The 20,399-nt window shown below is 39.9% G+C and overlaps 1 protein-coding gene across 1 annotated transcript in view; it reads left to right on the forward strand.

Moving 5' to 3' along the window:
• OPN5 (opsin 5) overlaps positions 1 to 19,684 on the forward strand; it is a 29,488-nt gene extending 9,804 nt beyond the window's left edge. Inside the window, exons 4-6 of the mRNA XM_037140846.2 lie at positions 1,502 to 1,836; positions 15,954 to 16,195; positions 19,621 to 19,684. Of these exons, the coding sequence (XP_036996741.2) occupies positions 1,502 to 1,836; positions 15,954 to 16,195; positions 19,621 to 19,684 (641 nt within the window). The remainder of the gene's footprint in view (positions 1 to 1,501; positions 1,837 to 15,953; positions 16,196 to 19,620) is intronic.
• Positions 19,685 to 20,399: the final 715 nt, after the last annotated feature.

Below are 20,399 nucleotides of genomic sequence, written 5' to 3' on the forward strand. Positions count from 1 at the left end.
GCTTGTAAGTATGCCTATGCACATTCCTATAGATATATGTGAGTACCTGTGCCAGTGTTTTATCCCTTATAATGGATGACCAAGAGCTAACGTATACTGGGGCTAACAATTATTATCCTTCTCTGGTTAGGATAAAGAAATTACATTTTAGAACATAAAAAATGTCATGTACGTGAAAAAGTAGTAACAATAGAGCACACAAACCATCTGTCGTATTTCTTGTTAGCGCTAAATGAGACAAACCCAGGAGTAAAAGTGTATGTTAGTATAGTTCTTCGTAGCTGGCATTTTCCATTTAACTCCTTTCAAAACCTGTACGTTTAGCTCATAAGAACACCAACATTTAGAAAGGTCACATGAAGAAGGTCAAATACTAGAAGTGAGAAGAAGGCCCTGCAGACCGCCCAGACCTCACCTGGCACTAAGCAGAGGCAGGACTAGATCGAAGAAGTGGTTTGGCTTATTTTTAGTGTGTTTTGATATTCTTCCCTGCTACTGTGAAACCAGGGCTGTGAGGAGTCACTTCTCCAGCTCTTTCAGTTCAAGGCCGTAAGTAGGGTGTGGAAATCAGATAATTCCCCATGTGGGCTGCAGCACTAGGTGGGGCCAGCCTGTCTTCAGTGGTTGTGTAGAACTTCAGAAAATGATCACTAGTGCTTTAATTTAGCTTTTCCAGAGGACTGCACCATTTCTTTCTCCTGAAATTCTCTTTTGGTTAATGGATACTAGGGCTGAAAATGGAGCCCTTTTGTTGTTGTTGTTATTTTGTTGAGTTTCCCTGAAAGTATTTTTACAGAACTACTTTTGTAAAACATGATACGATCTACCTAGATTCTCTCCCTCTTCCCTTAGGGCTTTGTGAGCGTGGCTGTTGTGTTAATAGCATTTGAAGCTTCAGAATCTGCTCTCACTGAGCATAGTCAGCCACTTCGATGTCGTGGCACTCAGTCATGATCATGGCCTGCCAACCCCCACATGACAAGTGCTTAGGAAGAGGAATGAAATGAGAGACGCTAAAGGCTTTAGGGAGAAGGGTCCGCATTTTAAAGACACAAGCTATGTCTTATCATTTCTCACCACCCCTTGGGTGGTCCACTGACATGTGCCTTTTGGGGCTTGGTCTACCAGTTGGCCTCTTACATTGGACAGGATATCAAAGTTTATTCTGGATGCTTTCCCAAGATCCTCCACTGCCTTCAGCATCTTCTTACTCTTTTACTGTCCCCTTTCTCTGGCTTTTGTCACTTTCCTTTCCCAAGGCTTCCAGATGCCTAGAGGAAACCTTCCCTGTGAAATCGCTTCCAATTTTATTCTTTTGGAAAAAGGCCCAGCTCTGGAACTTTCCTCACTTCCCTCCACTCTCCCTCAGGCTTCGGTTCTCTGACCACTTCTCCCAGAAGCCAATGAAATAACTCTGTGGATGTGGCATTTGACATATCGAGGGGAGGTGTTTGGGTGGAGAGCAGATTATATCTTGGTAATGCTTTTCTTCTGCCTCCAGGGGTTTGGCTGAAAAGAAAGCACGCCTACATCTGCCTGGCAGTGATCTGGGCCTATGCTTCCTTCTGGACCACCATGCCCTTGGTAGGTCTGGGGGACTACGTTCCTGAGCCCTTTGGAACCTCGTGCACCCTGGACTGGTGGCTGGCCCAGGCCTCAGTAGGGGGTCAGATTTTCATCCTGAACATCCTCTTCTTCTGCCTCTTACTTCCAACGGCGGTGATTGTTTTCTCCTACGTGAAGATCATTGCCAAGGTTAAGTCCTCCTCCAAAGAAGTAGCTCATTTTGACAGTCGTATTCATGGCAGCCACATGCTGGAAATGAAACTGACCAAGGTAACTGCAGTAATTATTTACAGAGGTGTTTTCTAATTGTTTAAAACTTCAAAGGGCGGAAAGGATAGAGAATGTTGGAGACTGGGAAAACTTTAAGTCTCTACCATTTATGTACTTCTGAACTTCGTTATTTTTTTATCTAAGCCTTTGTGGTATCTCTTTTCTCTGTCTCAGCCTCTCTCTCTCACTTGCCTACACTCACATATACATGCATACGCAACAATTCTAATATCTACAAAATTTGTACAGTGGATTGATCTACCAGGGACTTATTCCTTCTATTGAAGAGAATATTACTAGCTGTTAAAAGTTATTTTAGTAATAAGAATAATAACTTTTATGAATTATGAAATGCTCTGTATGGACTTTGGCGGGCATGATGAGGGATATTCTACTCTCTCACATTATTTACAGAGTGAGAGCTTACTATGTCTGCTTTCCTATGGAGAACTTAACTCAGGGGTCATTTCTGCAGGTTTGAATCCCATGGTAAATGCTAGTCTCAGAGTTGGCAGAAATTTAGATGTAGAGGTGTAAGAAGAACGGACAATTTGAAAATAAACTAGGATTTTAATTTCATCACTGACACATGCCAGGTTTGTGACCCAGAGCTCGATACATTTAAGTCTTTATATCTTCACTTGTATAACAGAAAGAGTAACACTACCTCACTGGGTTGTGGTGGAGACTAGTGAGTTAAAGTGTTTTGTCCTGTCGTCTGGTGCACGGGAGATGTTCAATAAACCACGATTCATTCTTTTTCTCATAACTTCTAGGAATTCTGGTAAAATCAAAGGCAGCAGTCTTTATACACTTTCATCATGCCTTACCCTTATGTTGATAATACTTTTCAGCTCATACCATTATCATAAATGACATACAAGTAATGTTAAACTATGTATTTAGTATTAGCTCACCCGACTTTTCATGTTTTTAGAAGTAAAAGTGAATGTAGATGGAAGTTCTAGTAATTCCTTCTGGTATCACAGTCAGTCGTGCTGATCAATAATATCCCACCTTCATGCATCATCAAGGCCTACTTTAAGGACCAGACATCTCAGGCCCTAAATGAACTTATAGTTCATTTAGCAGTTTTTTTCTTGACCAGTGATGGTGTCCTAACATGTCAGGGCCACTATCTTAGTGATAGTCCTCTCTCCAAATTGCTACCTTTTTGAAGTTGTGCTAACATCTCTTGGTTGCATGGTATGAGCTAGAGATTCTTTTTTTTTAAATTAAAGTATAGTTGACATGCAACTATATTAAAGTATAGTTTCAGTTGTACAACATAGTGATTCAACATTTATATTCCTCATGAGATCATCATAATAAGTTTTGTAACTGTCACCATACAAAGTTATTATGATAATATTGACTATCTCCCCTTGCTATATGTTACATCCCCATGACATTATTATTATTATTAATAATAATAAATGGAGATTAGTATCTTTTCTTTGCCTTTACCTTTTTTACCTACTTTATTCGCTCTAGCAACCATCAGTTTGTTCAGATTGACTTTTACTCCCTAAACTCCACATGCTGAGTAGGAAGCAGTTGAGGGGAGTTTTCATCCTCTAAGTCTGTACTGATAACCTAACTATAGAGTGTTCTTCATGGGCAAAAATACAGATTCAAGGATCATAATCTACTTCTATCTTATAATGGGCTGTAAAGGAGGAAAATACATCCATAGGCTATATTATCTGTAGAATAGTAAGTTATTCATTTTCAGCTCTTCTTCAAGCTCTTCTGTGTTTTTAAAAATAAATTCAATCCAATAAATTAATCTAAGTTAAATAGGAGTTACATTTAATCCAAATTCTGCCCTGGCCGGTGTGGCTCAGTGGATTGAGCACTGGCTGCAAACCACAGGGTCACTGGTTCAATTCCCAGTCAGGGCACATGCCTGGGTTGCAGGCCAGGTCCCCATTGCAGGGCATGGGAGAGGCAACCACACATTGATGTTACTCTCCCTCTCTGTTTCCTTCTCTTTGCCTCTGTCTAAAAATAAAATGAATAAAATCTTTAAAAAAAATACAAATTCTATTGCATACCAAGCACTTTCTAGGAACTGGGTGAATGCAACAGTGATCATTTTTCTTTTCAATATTTTATGGAACTATGCCCATAGAAGCCACAGGGTGTCTCTCACACTGGTTTGTGGCTTTCAGTTGACCTTGCATCCCTATAGTTTGGTATACCAGTAAAGATGCTGAGATGCTGTGTGACTTTCTCCCTCTTCTTGCCATCCCTCAGTGTTATTGGCCTTGAGACATTTTGATGGTCTTGCCTAGCAAATCTGGGTCCTGATACCCACGAGGCCCTTCTCCAGTTTCTCAGAGTCTGTTACTCATTATTCTCTCCCCTGTTTGTTATATTGCTTGACTTGACCCACTCACAGCTAGTTTTTATTAATATGCTAGAATCTTGTTTCTTTGCATGTTCTTGACGATGAGGAATATGTTTAGTCAGTGCTTCTGAAGCTCATTATCCATATGAGGTAAAGCTCAGCACACATCATTTAATTTGATTTATTATCATTCTCCTTGTCCTGAACTGTACAGATTAAACAGCCAGGCTCACCCAGACCAGATTAACTAATGAAATGTTAAATGGAAAGAGTAGGCACATATACGTGTATGGTTTTATTTTATGTGTAACCTTCTAAAATAAATACTAAGTGACATTATATAATATATGTCTATATTATAATATTATATATTATTTCTATATTTCATTTATATGCATAAAACCTATAGGAAAATGAGCTAAATACAAATGTTTCTAATTCTTGACATTTGGTGCAAAAAATTTAAGTCAAACTTAAACCTCTATTGAAAAATAAACATGACTTTTTATTGTGGCATCTTCTGTACTAAATTAAAACTATTTAAAGTTACTCTTTAATTTTGACCTTGAATTTTTTGCACTGAATAAAAATAAGTAGAAACAGCCTCATGCTGGGCCATTTCATAGTCATTTTCTTCCATTCAGCTGCCTCTCAGGACTGGCAAATTGCCTGTCTCTTTCCTGCTTCTGATCTTCAGAACAGCCAGGTCTAAAAGCTTATTACTTAAAGGCCACCTCCCAGGATTCTGGGATTAAAATCATTTACCTTTTCTGTGTACTCTAATTATTTCTAGGTGGGTTATTACCTGGGCCTGTATTTTGCCAGTCTGGCCTTGTCAACTTGAAAAATTGATGTTTTATTTATAACACTTTCTCCACATTGTAGCTTCCTTTTAATTTATTTAAGAAGTGATTTTGCTACATTTTTTGTAGCAGGCTGGAGTTTCACAGACTACAGAAATTGCAGAGGCGTGTTCCCGCCAGAAAAACCCCTAAAGAAATCAAAAGAAAAAAAACTTTCTATGATTCAGTATAATTTCATATTTATGCCTGCATTTTACCTTGTAAAACAAATAACTTTTATCAGGATTAATTCATTTGAATCAAAGGTTTTCCTTCTCTTCTTATAACAATGTTTTAGGAATGTCTTTGTAATTCCACAGTGCCGGTGGGTGGGGTCCCCTGGTCTGGCTGTGATTTATTGACCCTAGTGTTGCTGAGAGGGGTAAGGTTCCCTCTGGTCTCAGGCATAAATCGTCACGGATCACCTTGCATCCTTCTTGCCTCAATGGTAAAGCCTCTTTAGATTCATCAGCAATCCCAGCTACTTCCCCATGCTTCCACTGCAAACCATCTAGTAGCTGCTGGGAGTTTGGTTAAGACCCTTGAAAGTGAGGCGTAAATTTTCTGTTCTCCTATCCCCAAAGCACGGGGGACCTATTGCTCTCCCAACCCCACCCTCGGTCGCCCATGCTCAGCTCAGTGCAGCAGCTCTCAGAAGAGTATCTGGAGGTCAGTTGCCAGCTCCTCCCATACCACTCCCTCCCTCATTGTGAAGCTGCAAGCTCTTTACCCACACTGCAGTGGGAGAACTGGCTCCTATATCCACATGCATCCCTTGAATTGTTCCTATAATAGTTTAATGCCCCAAGTCCTTCGAGCCTCTGGCTGTAGATACTCAAGTCACTTTAATTCTACTCAAAATTATTTTCTCTCAAACATTTTCTCTCTTGTAAGTTTCCAATTTCTGTTTTGAAAACTCAGAAGCTGAGAAATGAATGTTTTATTTCTTTGGGTATTTCAGCTTGTAAAAAGCTTTACACAAGGCAGTGAATACTCTTGCTGCTTTAATGAGGAGGGATGCTAGAATCACAGGAAGGAAGTACCAGAAGAGTAATTTTTGCAAATATTATTTGCTAATTCTATTAGGACTTCATATTTATTCATTTGACAGACATAGATTATCTATAATGTTCTAGACCTATAGTTAGTTCCCAGATCCTGTGGGTATCTTGGCTTTCTTTATTTTCATGTTTCCTCCAAAGCCTTCCTAACTCCGCCCATCTAGTTCAAGTCCCTCCCCAGGCCATCTGAGCACTGGGGACATTGACTTCACTGCATCTTGTGTTTGTTGCTCTTTTTTGTGAGACAGTAGGAGCTGTTTGCTGTTGCCCCCCATTGCCTTATGCCTGCTAGATGGTTAATCAGGACTGCTGTAATGAATACATAATTGAATAAACTAAGCCTAATTACCTTGATGAGTGTTAAGTGGTCCCTTGACCCCTGGCTCCTGGCTAGAGCGCCTCCTTCCCGTTTATACTTGAGGAGGCATTTTGCTTTGCCTCATTTTTTTTCACTGTGATTGTGAAGTCTTTTAAAAACTTAAACATGAATGTCTGCTTCCCTCAAGTTATTCCTTCCCTTTATTGCTCATGGAGTGTTATTTACCATTGAGGATTCAGATTCAGGAGGAACCCCCCTGTGAAGTCTAAGGGTAGTTTGTGAGAAAGCTGAACTGTATTGCTTTATTTTTAACCCAATTAATGAATTTCTTTTCTCTGTTTCTTCTTAGCTTAAATGCCACTTCCCAGAGAAGCATTCCAGAATTGAATTCAAGTCTCTTTATTACATTGTTTTAATGTTGCCTTTACATTGTCTTCTTAAAACTTATCACAATATATAATTCATTTACAATTGCATACTTGCCACAATATATAATTAATTTACAGTGACATTCTCTTCTCAGAACTTGTCACAATATATAATGAATTTACATTTCCACGCTTGTGATTATTTCCTCAATGTCTGGTTCTACCACGAGTAATAAGGCCCATGGGATTAGCCACTGGTTTCTCGTGTTTTCTTTGTGGCTATTTTTGCCACCAGCACACTGAGAAGCCTTGCACACAGGTGACATTTGTTATTTACTTTGGCTGACAGTGGTTTAACCCTTTTTTGCATATGGAATTTTTGTGTTGAGGAATTTCCAACATTTTGTGTCTTGCTGAAGAGTGCGGGGAGCACAGATTGCCTTTTAATTTAAAAGATATAGAAGGTCCAGTTATTAAGTTCCCAAGAGTCCGTTGCGACTAGAGTGCAGTGAGGACCCTGGGCACAGCCATGTCAGCCTGTCTCGGGAACTAGTTACACCAGTTAAAGGGACAGGAAGATCTTGCCCCAGGTCGGGGCTATAGCAGCAGTAGTTTCTGCATCAGAACCAGTTCAGGGCATCATTTTGAGTTATCATTTCTGTGTAACGATAACTCAATTCTTGAGTTACTTGCCTCAATTCTAAGTTCAGAAGTCCCAGCGAGGCTGGGTGCTAACCAACACGCTCCTTTTCTGTCTCACGCAGCTGAAGTCAGTTTCTGTTGCTTGCCACTCAGAATCTTGACTGATTCACCTTGAGGCAAGTACTGCACCTCTCTGGGCTTTAAGTTTTTTTCTCTGTGAAAGGAGGTGTGGGAGGGAAATTACATGATAACTAAATTACTTTCTAAAACTTTGCAGTTCTATGAAAATGGCTCGATTGGTTAGACTGTGTAAAGGTCTGTGGTAATAGCTCTGACTTCTAAACCCGGGCCTCTTCACCTGACCTGAGTAGGCGCCTTCACAAAGAAGCAGCAACCCCACCTCAAGGGCCTTGGTTCATCAGTGATGAATAGTGGCCTCTCCCTTGTTTTGATGAAGCAGATACTGATAAATTTATATTTTCTATTTTTTATGCCAGCTGCAGCCTAGATGGGGAATACTGTGTTCAATTTTAGACCAAAACTCTACAACACAAATGCATGGAGCAACATGACCTGATTTACATCCTCTCCTTTCAAACACAGCTTTTGCTTGTTTATAGAGTAGTGGTATTTTAAGATTTGAGAAAATTCCAACTTGAAAGTGCAGAATTTTTCTTCTGCTTCTTTTTTTAAAAGTCTGAATTAATATTTTCTGCTTGGATCACAACCAGGGCTAACATATGGCAGACATACCAAAGCTCTCACACGTTTTTCTATATAAGGGTATAGAGGAGGGCCTGGGGCAGTTGGCTCTAGCCATCATCATTCTGCTGATAATATAGAAAGAAGGAAGAAATTCAAACTAGGTTTTCTTAGAGTGGTTAAATTATTTACTTTCTTAAAGGTGGTGTGAAAGGTTAATATCACCACCTTTGCTCTTATATAGATAAGGGGTCTGGGGGCCAAAGGAGAGAGGTTATGACGGTCAAGTTCTCTGCCTTCCTCCAGGCTATTGGTTATATCACTCAGTGACAGGCTGCCCGCCATGTGGAAGGTAGTAGTCTTATAACTGGAATTTGCTATTAAACTACTATCTTTTAATGTCATTTTTCCTTCTGGTTGGAAGGAAATCTATAAACTTTCTAGCTAGACCCAAGGCAGAAAACCAAATCTTATTATTCTTATGGTCCTGTCAATTTTACACTTTCCTGGAGCAGGTAGGGACCCTCCCCTTCCCACTCTCTCAATGTAGAGATGTGGCGATCTCCCTTCTTGTGACCTTAGCTCATCCCAGACACTGAAAGATATTTCTCATCTGTAGTCTGGCTGCTTCCGTGATGTGACTCAGTCTTGATATTGGTGGGGAATTTATTCCATCTCTTTGGTCCTCCTGTTAAGCCTGCACTTCCACATCAAGTCCCTGTCCTCTTCTCATCTACTTCACTATTCCAGGTGGCATGTGCTCCAGAGGTTGACTGAGTCTTACCCAAATCTGGGCAAGGAGCCTGGTGGAAGGGACTGACATGGTGGTTCTTAGAGGGTCAGGGGTTCTGTCTCACTCACGTTTGTTGGTGGAGCTGAGCCATGACGGGAATCCAAACCCCAGAGGACCTCCCTATCAGTGACTGTCCCACGGTTCTACACTGCCCCAGAACACAGAGAAGACCTCTCTTCTTGGAAATCTTATTGCTGGGATGGTTCAGGTGTGGGTGGGTCCCAAAGCAGAGCCTCATATAACTTGGAGAATTCAATCCTATTGTTCTATTATTGCTTTAATTGGTTAATTTACTGGACTTGATCAATATGGACAATGTTACATCACACTTGATACAGCCTGGACTATAGCTTCAACATGGGAATATCCCCTGATCCTCTGCAGCAAGATGTATTTGAAATGAACCGGTTGCAGATGTGTGTGATTCTTCTATATAGAAGCTAAATAAGTATTCTATGAATTTCCTCCCACAAAACTGCCTAATTTAAGAATTTAAAGTTTTACAGCTTTTCCAGTGAACCAAAAGGCAGTGATAAAAGTGAAGTAATTGAGAACTTAGACAGGTACAGGTGGCTGTGTTAGAACTGGTTGAAAGATATCTGGGAGAGAAATTCTGGAAAATAAAAATGAGGACACAATTAGAAGTACGGAAAGTCAAGAACCAACTAAGGAAATGATCCAATATGTTTCAAATTTAGTAGAAATTTCTTAGAAAACTGAGTGGAACATGAAAGTTTAGGAAATTTTTATGGAATATTTCTTAAAATAGTTTTAATATTTTAATGTTTACTGTTTTGTGGATTATAATTTTAACAGGAGAAGGTTAAAATGAATGTGTCTCAGCTTAACTTTGTATTTATTTCAAAACCATACATAATATTTTCAGTACATTTTAAATCTAGGATTCTAACACTCTTTCTACTCTAAACATTCTTTGTAGTTACTCAATTTAAAGTATTTAGCTTTGGACTTCTGGTCAAAATGGCAGCATAGGTGACTGCTCACCTCGTCACACAAACACATCAAAATTACAACTAAATTGTAGAACAGACATCACTCAGATCCACCAGGAATCAAGTTAAATGGAAGTCTGACAACTACAGAATTGAAGAAATCACATCCATACAGACTGGTAGGATGGGTAGAGAGGTGGAACAGGCTGAGCCCACATCCAAGTATGGTGGATAAAAATCTGGGAGGGAGGGAGGAGTCCCAGCTCCACACCAGGTCCCCCCAGCCCAGAGTTCCAGTGCCAGGAAGATAAGTCACCACAACTTCTGGCTGCAAAAACCAGTAGGAATTGAGTTGGTAGAGGAAACTTTTAGAGCCCCAAACAGTTCTTCTTAAAGAACCCACACTACTCACTCATTCCCTCTGAGCTCCAGCACCAGGATAGTGGCATATAGGGAGGAAATGAAGTAGCAGACCTCAAGGTGAGACTTGGGGAACAGCTTTCTCTGAGACAAAAACTCAGGCAGAAGCCATTGTTTCTTTTCTGAACCCACACCTCACAGAGCCACAGAGCTGGCAGGCTGGTACCATATCTGAGACTCCATCAACCTGGCTAACACTGTTTGTCCTGCCCTGGAGATCCCCTGAGGCTCCATCAACCCAACTTACAGATGGTAACAGTGGCTTTTCCATATGAATGACTAGTCTTAGCTCATACTTCACAACTTCCTGAACACTTTCAAATAGGAACAGCTGGCCTCAGTGAGCCCCCAACCCCCATACCTCTTTCCAAATTGCCCCAGGCCTGGCACTAGCAATAGCCAGCCTAGACTCACAGTGTAGCTTAGCTTGGGAATGTCCAAGCCCAGTACAAGTAGCAGCCACCTCACATGACTTTATAGCTCAGACGGGGTGGCCCTGGGCAAAACACAGGCTGGGGATGACCTTGGCCAGCATCACCCAGGACACCCCAGGGCCTGTGCACTCAGCAGAGAGCTGCAGACCACACTGGAGCACCACCACCGCCCTGCACAGCTGATCCTCCATGGAAGGCAGAGGTTTGTGGTCAGTAGTCACAGCCACTCCTTGTAGCTGACTGGCCTGGGTAAATTTCTCCCATTTATCTGCCAACAACAACCAAGGCTCAACTACAAGAGGGTATACTCAGCCCACACAAGGGGCATACCCAGAGTGCCCAGCATTTTGTGAAAGGGAAGGCTGTACCGCAAGACCCAATAGGACACCTACTACATGCTACCAAGACACAGAGTCATAACTTCTTTACCTAATACATAGAAGCAAACATACAGAGGCTGCCAAAATGAGGAAACAAAGAAACATGGCCCAAATGAAAGGACAGATCAAAACTTCAGAAACAGAACTAAAGAAAATGGAGATAAGCAATCTATTAGATGCAGAGTTCAAGAAACTAGTTATAAGATACTCAAGGGACTTAATAAGGACCTTAACAGCACAAAAAAGATCCATTCAGAAATGAAGGATACACTAATTGAAATACAGAAAAGTTTACAGTGAAATAATGGTAGAGTGGATGAAGCCAAAAATCAAATCAGTGATTTCAAACATAAGGAACCAAAAAACAACTAATCAGAACAGTAAGAAGAAAAAAGAAAAAATGGGTAGTATAAACAGCCTCTGGGACAACTTCAAACATTCCATCATTCTTATCATAAGGGTTCCAGAAGGAGAAGAGAAAGGTCAAGAAATTAAAAATTTATTTGAAAAAAATAATAAAAGAAAACGTCCCTAATTTGGTGAAGGAAATAGACATGCAACTGAAGGAAGCACAAACAAGATGAAGAGTCCCAAACAAGATGGATATGAAGAGGCCCACTCCAAGGCACATCATAATTAAAATGCCAAAGGTTAAAGATAAAGAGAAAATCTTAAAAGGAACAAGAGAAAAGCTGTTAGTTATTTACAGGGGAGTTGCTATGAGACTGTCCATTGATTTCTCAAAAAAAAAAACTTCACAAGCTAGATGGGATTGGCAAGAAATATTCAAAATCATGAAAAGCAACAACTTATAGTCAAGATTGCTCTACCCAACAAAGAATCGTTTACAATGAAGGCAGACAAAGAGCTTCCCAGACAAGAAAATACGAAAGGTTTCATCATCATCAAACCATTATTATAAGAAATGTTAAAGGGACTTATTTAAGAAAAAGATCAATACTATGAGCAATAAATGACAATAAATACATATCTATCAACAATTGAATCTAAAAAACAAACCAAGCAAACAAGAAGAACAGAGACAGAATCATGGATATGGAGAGCATTTTGATGGTTGCCAGATGTGAGGGGTCATGGGGGAATGGGTGAAGAGGTGAGGGCATTAAGAAGTACAAATTGGTAGTTACAGAATAGCCGTGGGGGTGTAAAGTACAGTACAGGAAATGGAGTGGCCAAAGAACTTGTAGACTTGACCCATGGACATGAACAATGGTGTGAGGATGGCTTGAGGAAGCGGGGGGGGGGGGGATGCTGGGTGGAGTCAGGCAAAGGAGGAAAAATTAGGACAACTGTAACAGCATCATCAGTAAAATATGATTCTAAAAAAAGTATTTAGCTTTATTCTAATCTGAGTAAGACCATACTGATTTATTTGCTGTGTTTAAAACTACAGTATATTTAATTCTCCTGTCTTTTTAAAAGGGATAACATAGTGTCAATATTTTAAGTCCTTTCTAATGCTCATTACACACTCCCGTAACAGTAGAAAATATGTAAAATGTGAAAAATATTGTGGACTAAGTACCAATCTATCTTTTGTCAGTAACTTTGGCAGCAACACAGAAAACAGCTTTTAAGATACTATGAAATTATCATATGACTTACCAAAGGACAAATGATGGAGCTGTGTTAAGTTCCAAGACATCTGCTAAAGCTACCTTTATTTATATATTTATTGTTTATTTGGGGATTGAGAAAAAATCCCCTTAGTGTAAGCCTGGAAGCCTCCATTCAATTTACCAACAAAATTTACACAGACCAAACCAAACACAGCCTCTCTGGGGTGAGCTTCTGCAGAAAAATGGAAAAACAAGCAAGTGGGAGACCTGCACATGTGCTGTATGCCTCATTCACGACTATGAAGCACAGGTGAGAATTTTGGCTCAGGACCTTAAAGCAAGCAGCAGGACCCTAAAGGCTGAGCTTCAGAATGTGCAGGAGATTTGGGATGACCTGATGCATCTCCTTGGGATTAGATTTTTCTACTTGAAAAATCAAGTGAAATAAATATTATTGGTGGTTTTTTTCCCTGATGCAGTTAAGTTTTAGAAATGAGCCTTGAACTTTTTGGGTGGAATTTTAGAACCTGAGATGGGGCAAACACAAGGCCTGCGGGCCAAATCCTGCCCTCTGCCTTGTTTTATTCGGCCCGGCACCTTGTTTCTACCAGGCGGCAGTACCAAGCTCTTTGCCCCTAGTTAAGGAGTCGTTACATTTATACGGTCCTAAAATTACACTCGGCCCTTTGAAGGCAATTGAGGGGCTCGTGTGGCTCCTGGTGAAAATGAGTTTGACGGCGCTGATGTAAGGGTAACTTCCCAGGATTCCTTGTTAACACACTCCATACATGTGGGGTTTACAGGGCACACGCACACTACTGACAAGCTTTTCACAGGTCAAATAGACTGAAGGGTATGGATCATTCCCTGTGTCCAATATTATGCTTCCACAAAAGCATATTGAATTGCACATGCACACAAATGAGTTTGCTGTAGGAAAAACTTATCCAACTGGATTTCTAAAGCAAAAAAGAATGCACAAACATCGGTGCTTTAACTTTATTAATAAAACATTTTGTATCTCATTGCTCATCACTGATCCTTCATGTCAGTTTGTCATGACCTTGATGTTGGGAACTATTTTACTTCTTAAATAAGGGGGAAGGGGGAAAGAAGGGGTCCCTGGCCTCAGATAGCTCTAGTCTTACAACTTCCCAGGTTTTTAGGGAACTCAAAGGTAAAAGGAAAGCACATTTTTCCTAGAGCTTCCAAGCTGGGTCTAATTATGCTTTTTCTAGCCACATGCTCATCCCCATTCCTACTACTGTGGCCAGGGGCATGGGGTCCTCAGGTCAACCAGGGTCATGTGATGCCTGTGGTGCCAAGTCCATAAAACAGCCTGGCGTAGGAAGAGAGGCTGGCAGTACTAGTGTACAGGGTATACTGAGAAGAGGAACATAAACACAAACAACAAAACCAGGTATCCAATACACAGAGGACTCATTTGAATGTGGTCTCTTTGTAGCAGGTCCTTGAATAATCCTTCCTGCTCAATGTCATTTTGTTATCATGTTGATTAGATGCTAGAGGAATATAACTTACTTATATTAATTACCCTATAGTAAAATTGTTTTTGGTGTAAGTTGTTTCACTTAAAGTTGCAGAACCTACTGATAGTGTTATACGGGAACTTACAGGGTTTACCTTACAGAAAAAATATTCTCGTACATAACAATTACTGAAGTTAGCATGCTTTCTCACAACGAGGGCCTGAAATAGCTCAAGCTGAAAATTAAGACGAAAGCTTGGACTTCATTTGCCAGTGTCAGCACCCTGACTGAGACCCCTCAATTCTTGTGTAGACTGTTGCCTAAACAAACCTGCTACAAGTAAAGATTCTGTGTGGGCAGGGACTGTGTCTGCTCCATTCATTGCTTTATTCCCAACACAAAACATACAGGAGGTGCTCGATAATACTTATCGATTGGAAGTGTAAACGGTGACCTTTCCACCTCCTGGTTTCCACCTCCTCCATTTCATTTTACCGGCTAATCTTCCTAAGATAGCTTTTGTTATGCCTCCTGCTTAAAACTTACTAGTGCCTGAAAACATAGGGAATTAAGTGCAAGCTCAGTTATTTGTTATATAAAACCTTGAATATATAGATGCTATCTTTTTTTCCCAGTTTTATCTTCCTTTGTTGCTTTCCCATACACCAAAGTGAATTGCTCACAAGTTCCTACACAAACCTCACACATACCTACCTACATCTTTGCTTATGCTGGTCTCACTACTATTCCTTTATTTCCACTCACCAATATGCATGCTATATGCTACATCCCTTATGAAACGTAATGTGTCCCACAGTATGTGATTTTGTCCCCATAGCACTTATATCCTATTCAGCCTAGTACTGTAGTTATCTGTGTTTTAGAGGGATACAATTAAGGCACAGGCTGTACTAGTACCTCTCACAGCACCTGCTAGTGTCTCGCACAAAGCACTTTCCAAAAAAGAGTTTGCTGAATTAAAGTGAGATGATATGTAGGGTCAGGGAGATAGTTACAGGGCCCTAATTAAGAGTATATTACTACAGGAATGAATTGCAAATGATAAGAAACTAGTAAGGATGTTTTAAGCCCTATTTCTAATTATTCTTTGGCCTGAAAATTAAGAGGCCACTAAAATTAACAAAATTTTGTAAGAGAGAGAAGTGTTTTCTGGAAGAGTCTTGTTCTATGCAACTGTGTCACTTTGGTTAACGCTCAGTGGATTCTCTTTTCCTCTGTAGCTAGTGAATTTCCATGAACTAATCCTCAAACATAAAAACAAGCCAAAAGAAATAATATTTAATAGAAATCTCTGAAGAAGATTTATATTAGAATTTCAAGCAAGGGTAGAGTTTCTAACTTTCCTGAGGCTAATCTGCGTGATTTAAAATTTCATCAAGGTGAACATATTTTCCAACTGATTTTTAAGTGAATGAAGGCTGAGAAATCTGAAAATTGCAGGAGCACTGATGTCTTTTTAGCATGATTTTCTGCCCATTGTAGGCACAATCTGACTGTTTATAGAGGGTAAACTTTGGGCCTTTGGGTACATTCAAATTCTGGAGCAGAGAATAAATGAGATGTGGTAAGTGGGGAAAAGAATTACCATGACTTCTTCTGGCCAAACATTTCAGAATTTCATATGAAATCATTCCTATGGACAAAAGAAAAAGAAATATAATAGACTTTCTTGGCTATAAATAGACTACCTGCCTTTTCCCCATATCCATCATTTCCACCAGGTGTCTTGATTTTGTTCTCTGTTGCTTTCTCTCACCAGGTGGCCATGTTAATTTGTGCTGGCTTCCTGATTGCCTGGATTCCCTATGCAGTGGTCTCTGTGTGGTCCGCTTTTGGAAGGCCAGACTCCATCCCCATACAACTGTCTGTGGTGCCAACCCTACTCGCAAAATCAGCGGCAATGTACAATCCCATCATTTACCAGGTCATCGATTACAAATTTGCCTGTTGCCAAAGTGGCAGTTTGAGAGCGACCAAGAAAAAGTCTTTGGAAGACTACAGGTAAAATTTTAGAAGACAGAAATTAGTGATACTCTCTTGTTTCAGAATCCCATAGGGTTCAAGCCATTCCGATATGCTGTCTGCTTAGGGTTGATGCTTATCAGTTTGTGTAAGGAGGGATTTATTTTCTGTTCCTGAAATCAAGTCATGAAATATGTAGGGGATGATGACAGAAGTAGAGAGTGAGAAATTTTGTTTTTTAATATTTTATTTACTCATTTTTAATTACAATTTATATTCGGTATTATTCTGTGTTAGTTTCAGAGGTACAGCATAGTGGTTAGAAGTCCCCGGATGTTTCCACCACCCACCTGATAATACACAGTTACCAGGATATTATTCATTATATTCCCTTTGCTCTAATCTACACCCCCGTGACCATTCTGAAACTACCAATTTGTACTGCTTTTCGTTATTTTATTTTTGATTGCCAAGCAACTAAGATAGGAAGTTACGTTCATTTGAAGAACTGTTAATTGAGACCAAACCCATGTAACTTCAAGACTACCATTCCACATGGCATCAGTCCAAAATTAAGTTCTCACAACAGAAAAGATTCTCTTGTTTGGGAAATTTCTACTATTAGCTAAGAGTATGAGATTTGGGCAGGCAAAGATAGGAAAAAAGGGAGGTGACATTTTTACTCTCTGCCAGGTTCTTCATTTTATTTTTACAACAGCCCCAATGTTATTCTTGCTCTTCTCTTTGTTAGATAAAGAAACTGAGATTCAAGGACAGTTGAGGTTAAATGAGCTGCCAGAAAGTAGCAGAGCAGGTATTTAAATTCAGGTCTATTGGATTTCAAAACTCGTTCCTATTCATCTTTGTTGTTTCCACTATACAATAGACAAGTGAATCTGGAGATCCAGCACCATTTTTCCTGAAGACTCAGGGTAGGTGAAGAGTTGAAGACTAGGGGCAGTCTTCTGGGTCCACTCAGGGCCAGTCTAGCAGTAGAACATGGAACAGGCACTTGAACTCATGGTCTGAGGTGAGGGCGGTTGAGAAGGCCCAGGCTCAGAGGAGCCCGCTTTTCCTTAGTCATTCGAAGCCTAGTTATTTTTCAAAACTACTTTCCTTAGTTAAGTAGAGAACAGAGTGGGGAGAGGGTAGAACTAACTGTGAGAAAAAGTGGGTTTTCATCTTGTTCTTTCATTGTGCTTAAATGACCAATCTTTTGACTTTTTGTTCCCTCACCATGTGAGTACAGGATCAAATAAGAAAGATAATTTAAAAAATAACACAAATAAAACATGGTGCTGTCATTGTTGCTGTGGTACAGAGGAAGAAACACAATTTGGAGGTGGAAGACCTCCAATTTGGAGGTGGAAGTGTTTAAGATTGAGTTTGTTATTTGAAATAGCTCTATATTTGGGGGCACATTTACTACTTAGAGCCCAGGACTGGGATAACTGATGGCCATACTCCTCTTCCAAAATTGTGAGAATTACACCAAATGTGTGTGTGGAAAGGGCTAGGTAACAACTGTTACTTCCCCTGCCACTGTTGGTGGTTAATGACTTTGCTGTTGAATTGGAAAAAATCAGATGTTGAACCAAAATACATCTATTTTGGAAGTAATAACATTTTGCCCTTATCAACTATTAATACTCCATTATGAATATAGGTAGAGAGAATACTTTTAATAGAGCATTCATGAGAGAAAATAATGAGTCATCCTCTGAAGGAGATGGGAATTTGGCAGGAATAGCTGAAAGCAAATTTCACCTACCTTGTAATTCTGCCTCATACTGACTCTGTGTTGAGAACATGCACTCACGAATGTGAGCAGCACATAAATACTCAATACTCAACAATAAAAAGAGAAATTTATGTGGAAGAAAGTGACTTAAGGCTACAAACCTTTGGATAAATCACCAGGAAAGAGACAGCTCAGTTCACCTGCTCCCACTAGCCACTTATGCAAAATATGGCCACTGGAGGAAGTGGAGGAAGTCAAGGCCTGTTTTCCTCACTCCAGAGTTCCAGCTTTCAGTGGGAACAGCAGGCAGTCATGTTGAAGCAAGGAGGAGCCCTTAGGTTCTAAGGTTGGGGCATCTTTCAGGGCAGGAATGCTAAAGGGATACAAGGGATCTCTTTAAAGTTTATAGGGACCTGCTTCAGACAATGGCAGAAGGGTGAGAACTGACCACGAGGGGTTTCTTTATGACATCCCAAAGAAGAAAGAAATCTTGTTTATCTTTCTTCTGATTAAGGAGCTAAGAAAGCAGGCAATGTGGAGACCTGTAGAGTGAGATGAAGAGGCATGCAGTCAGTTTAGAACGGGGGGCATGTTTACCAGAACAATTAAATCGAATTACTCTATATTAATTGATATCTGTATTCTTTCATTTTCTGAGCTCTGAAGTGTATTTGCTTTTAATGGAAGACCTCTTAGGAAACAGTTTGATTTCAAATAAAAGAGCCAATGTGTTGAATATGAATGAGATTGTGGAAATAAGTTTTGAGTAAATGTAATAGTTAATGAAAAGTTAACTTATTTCTTCCCCCTGACCCCTGCATTGAGTCTCTTGAGATATTGGTGGAAGCCGATAAAAAATACGGCCAAGAGCCATTTCTGAAATGCTGTTATTTACCTCACCTGCCCAGGGTACCCGGAGGAGTCTTTTGCATTTGGTAAATAGTTTTTCTCCACCTTGGGAAACAGACAAACTAGTGAGTGCTGTGTGGTCCTCACCTGCAGAGATTCCATTTTAATTGGTCTTGATTGGGGCTAAGCTTCAGTTGTTTGATTGTTTAACTCTCCAGATGACTGTCATTTACAGGCATTGTTGAAAGCCAGTGAACCAGAGCCTGGGAAAGAAAATCATTAGTGCAGCTCATGGAGCCACAGGCCTTTCACCTGCCTGTGTAGAAGCCAATGGTCACTGATTGTCAGTGGCAGGTGGACCAGACTGCAGATTCTAGGCCATTCTTAGATGGAACAGAAAAGTTCAAAAGACACAGGGTACATAATGAAGGAGGAAAACATTTTACATTCTGAGGATTTTAGTAAAGATAAAAAACAAAGAACAAAGCCCTAAATTCCACATTGCTATTGTAATCAAACTTTCCCTGACCACCTTAGTTTTAGAGCTGTGCTTGCAAAAGAATGCTCTTTTAGTAGGTGAATCCCAGGGCCCAACCCAGTGGTAGATAGGTATGCAGTGAATTCTATCCTGGAGGACAGTAACATCACCAAGGCACAGAAAATGTGCCAGGAACAGGTGGCTTGTTTTTGGAAAGCTCTACCCAAGGGACTTCTTAACTTTGAAAATTCTAAATCGAATTACTACTTTTCATCATTTTAATTTGACTCGTGCATATAATATTCATGGTAGTCAATTTTGACATGATATACATATATGTGTGTATATACATATATATATAATACATGTTAAATTGCATATTTCTTCTACATCTAGGCTACACACCATAACCACCGTCAGGGAGTCCTCCGCTGTGCTGGAAATCCATCAAGAGGTATGAAGAGGGACACGGCGTCACTCACGGACACAATTACTTACTTATTTGCCTCTTCACTGCTGTCAATGTTTGATTGCGAACACACTTTTCTCTTTAGTATATTTTTATACTTGTATACTTTTCTTCTTTTTTCCCCTTAAACCAGGATTTACTGGGAAAATTGCAATGGTCAAAAGGAATCTTGATTATAGGAAGCTACTTTAAGGAGAATTACTGGAAAGAGTCTCCCTGGAATTCTCTTTTTAATACCTATTGTGACACCAAACAGTATTAAGTCTGAGATATTAAGAAAAATGTTGAAAAGTTTTCTCTATCTGGGTGTTACTTAATTCCATTGCATCATAATTATTGTTTCTTAATGTAGGGCTGAGAGGCAGTTTATGGGGTTCACCGAGGTGGGTGAATATCGGGTCCCTGGTTTCACCCTGGCTTTGACTGGTGTTTTGAGTCCCACAACCATTCCCTTCTCCTGCTGACAGAGGGTCCCAGTATAATGGTAGAGATTCCACAAAATCATTCTCTAGGGAAATCAAGTTTGCCTTAATTCCCTAAAAGCTCTCTTGTATCTCAGAATTTAAGGATTAAAGTAATTCCCACTGATGACAATTTTACCTACATGGGTTTTTCTCATTAAGTTCTATATATTAATATAGTGGGTATAACAGGTCATTTACCAACTATAATTATTGGAAAAACAAATTTAGAGAAAATAACTATA

This window comes from Artibeus jamaicensis, unplaced genomic scaffold, assembly GCF_021234435.1.
Source record: "Artibeus jamaicensis isolate MK-2021 breed Jamaican fruit bat unplaced genomic scaffold, CSHL_Jam_final contig_484, whole genome shotgun sequence".
Taxonomy (NCBI): domain Eukaryota; kingdom Metazoa; phylum Chordata; class Mammalia; order Chiroptera; family Phyllostomidae; genus Artibeus; species Artibeus jamaicensis.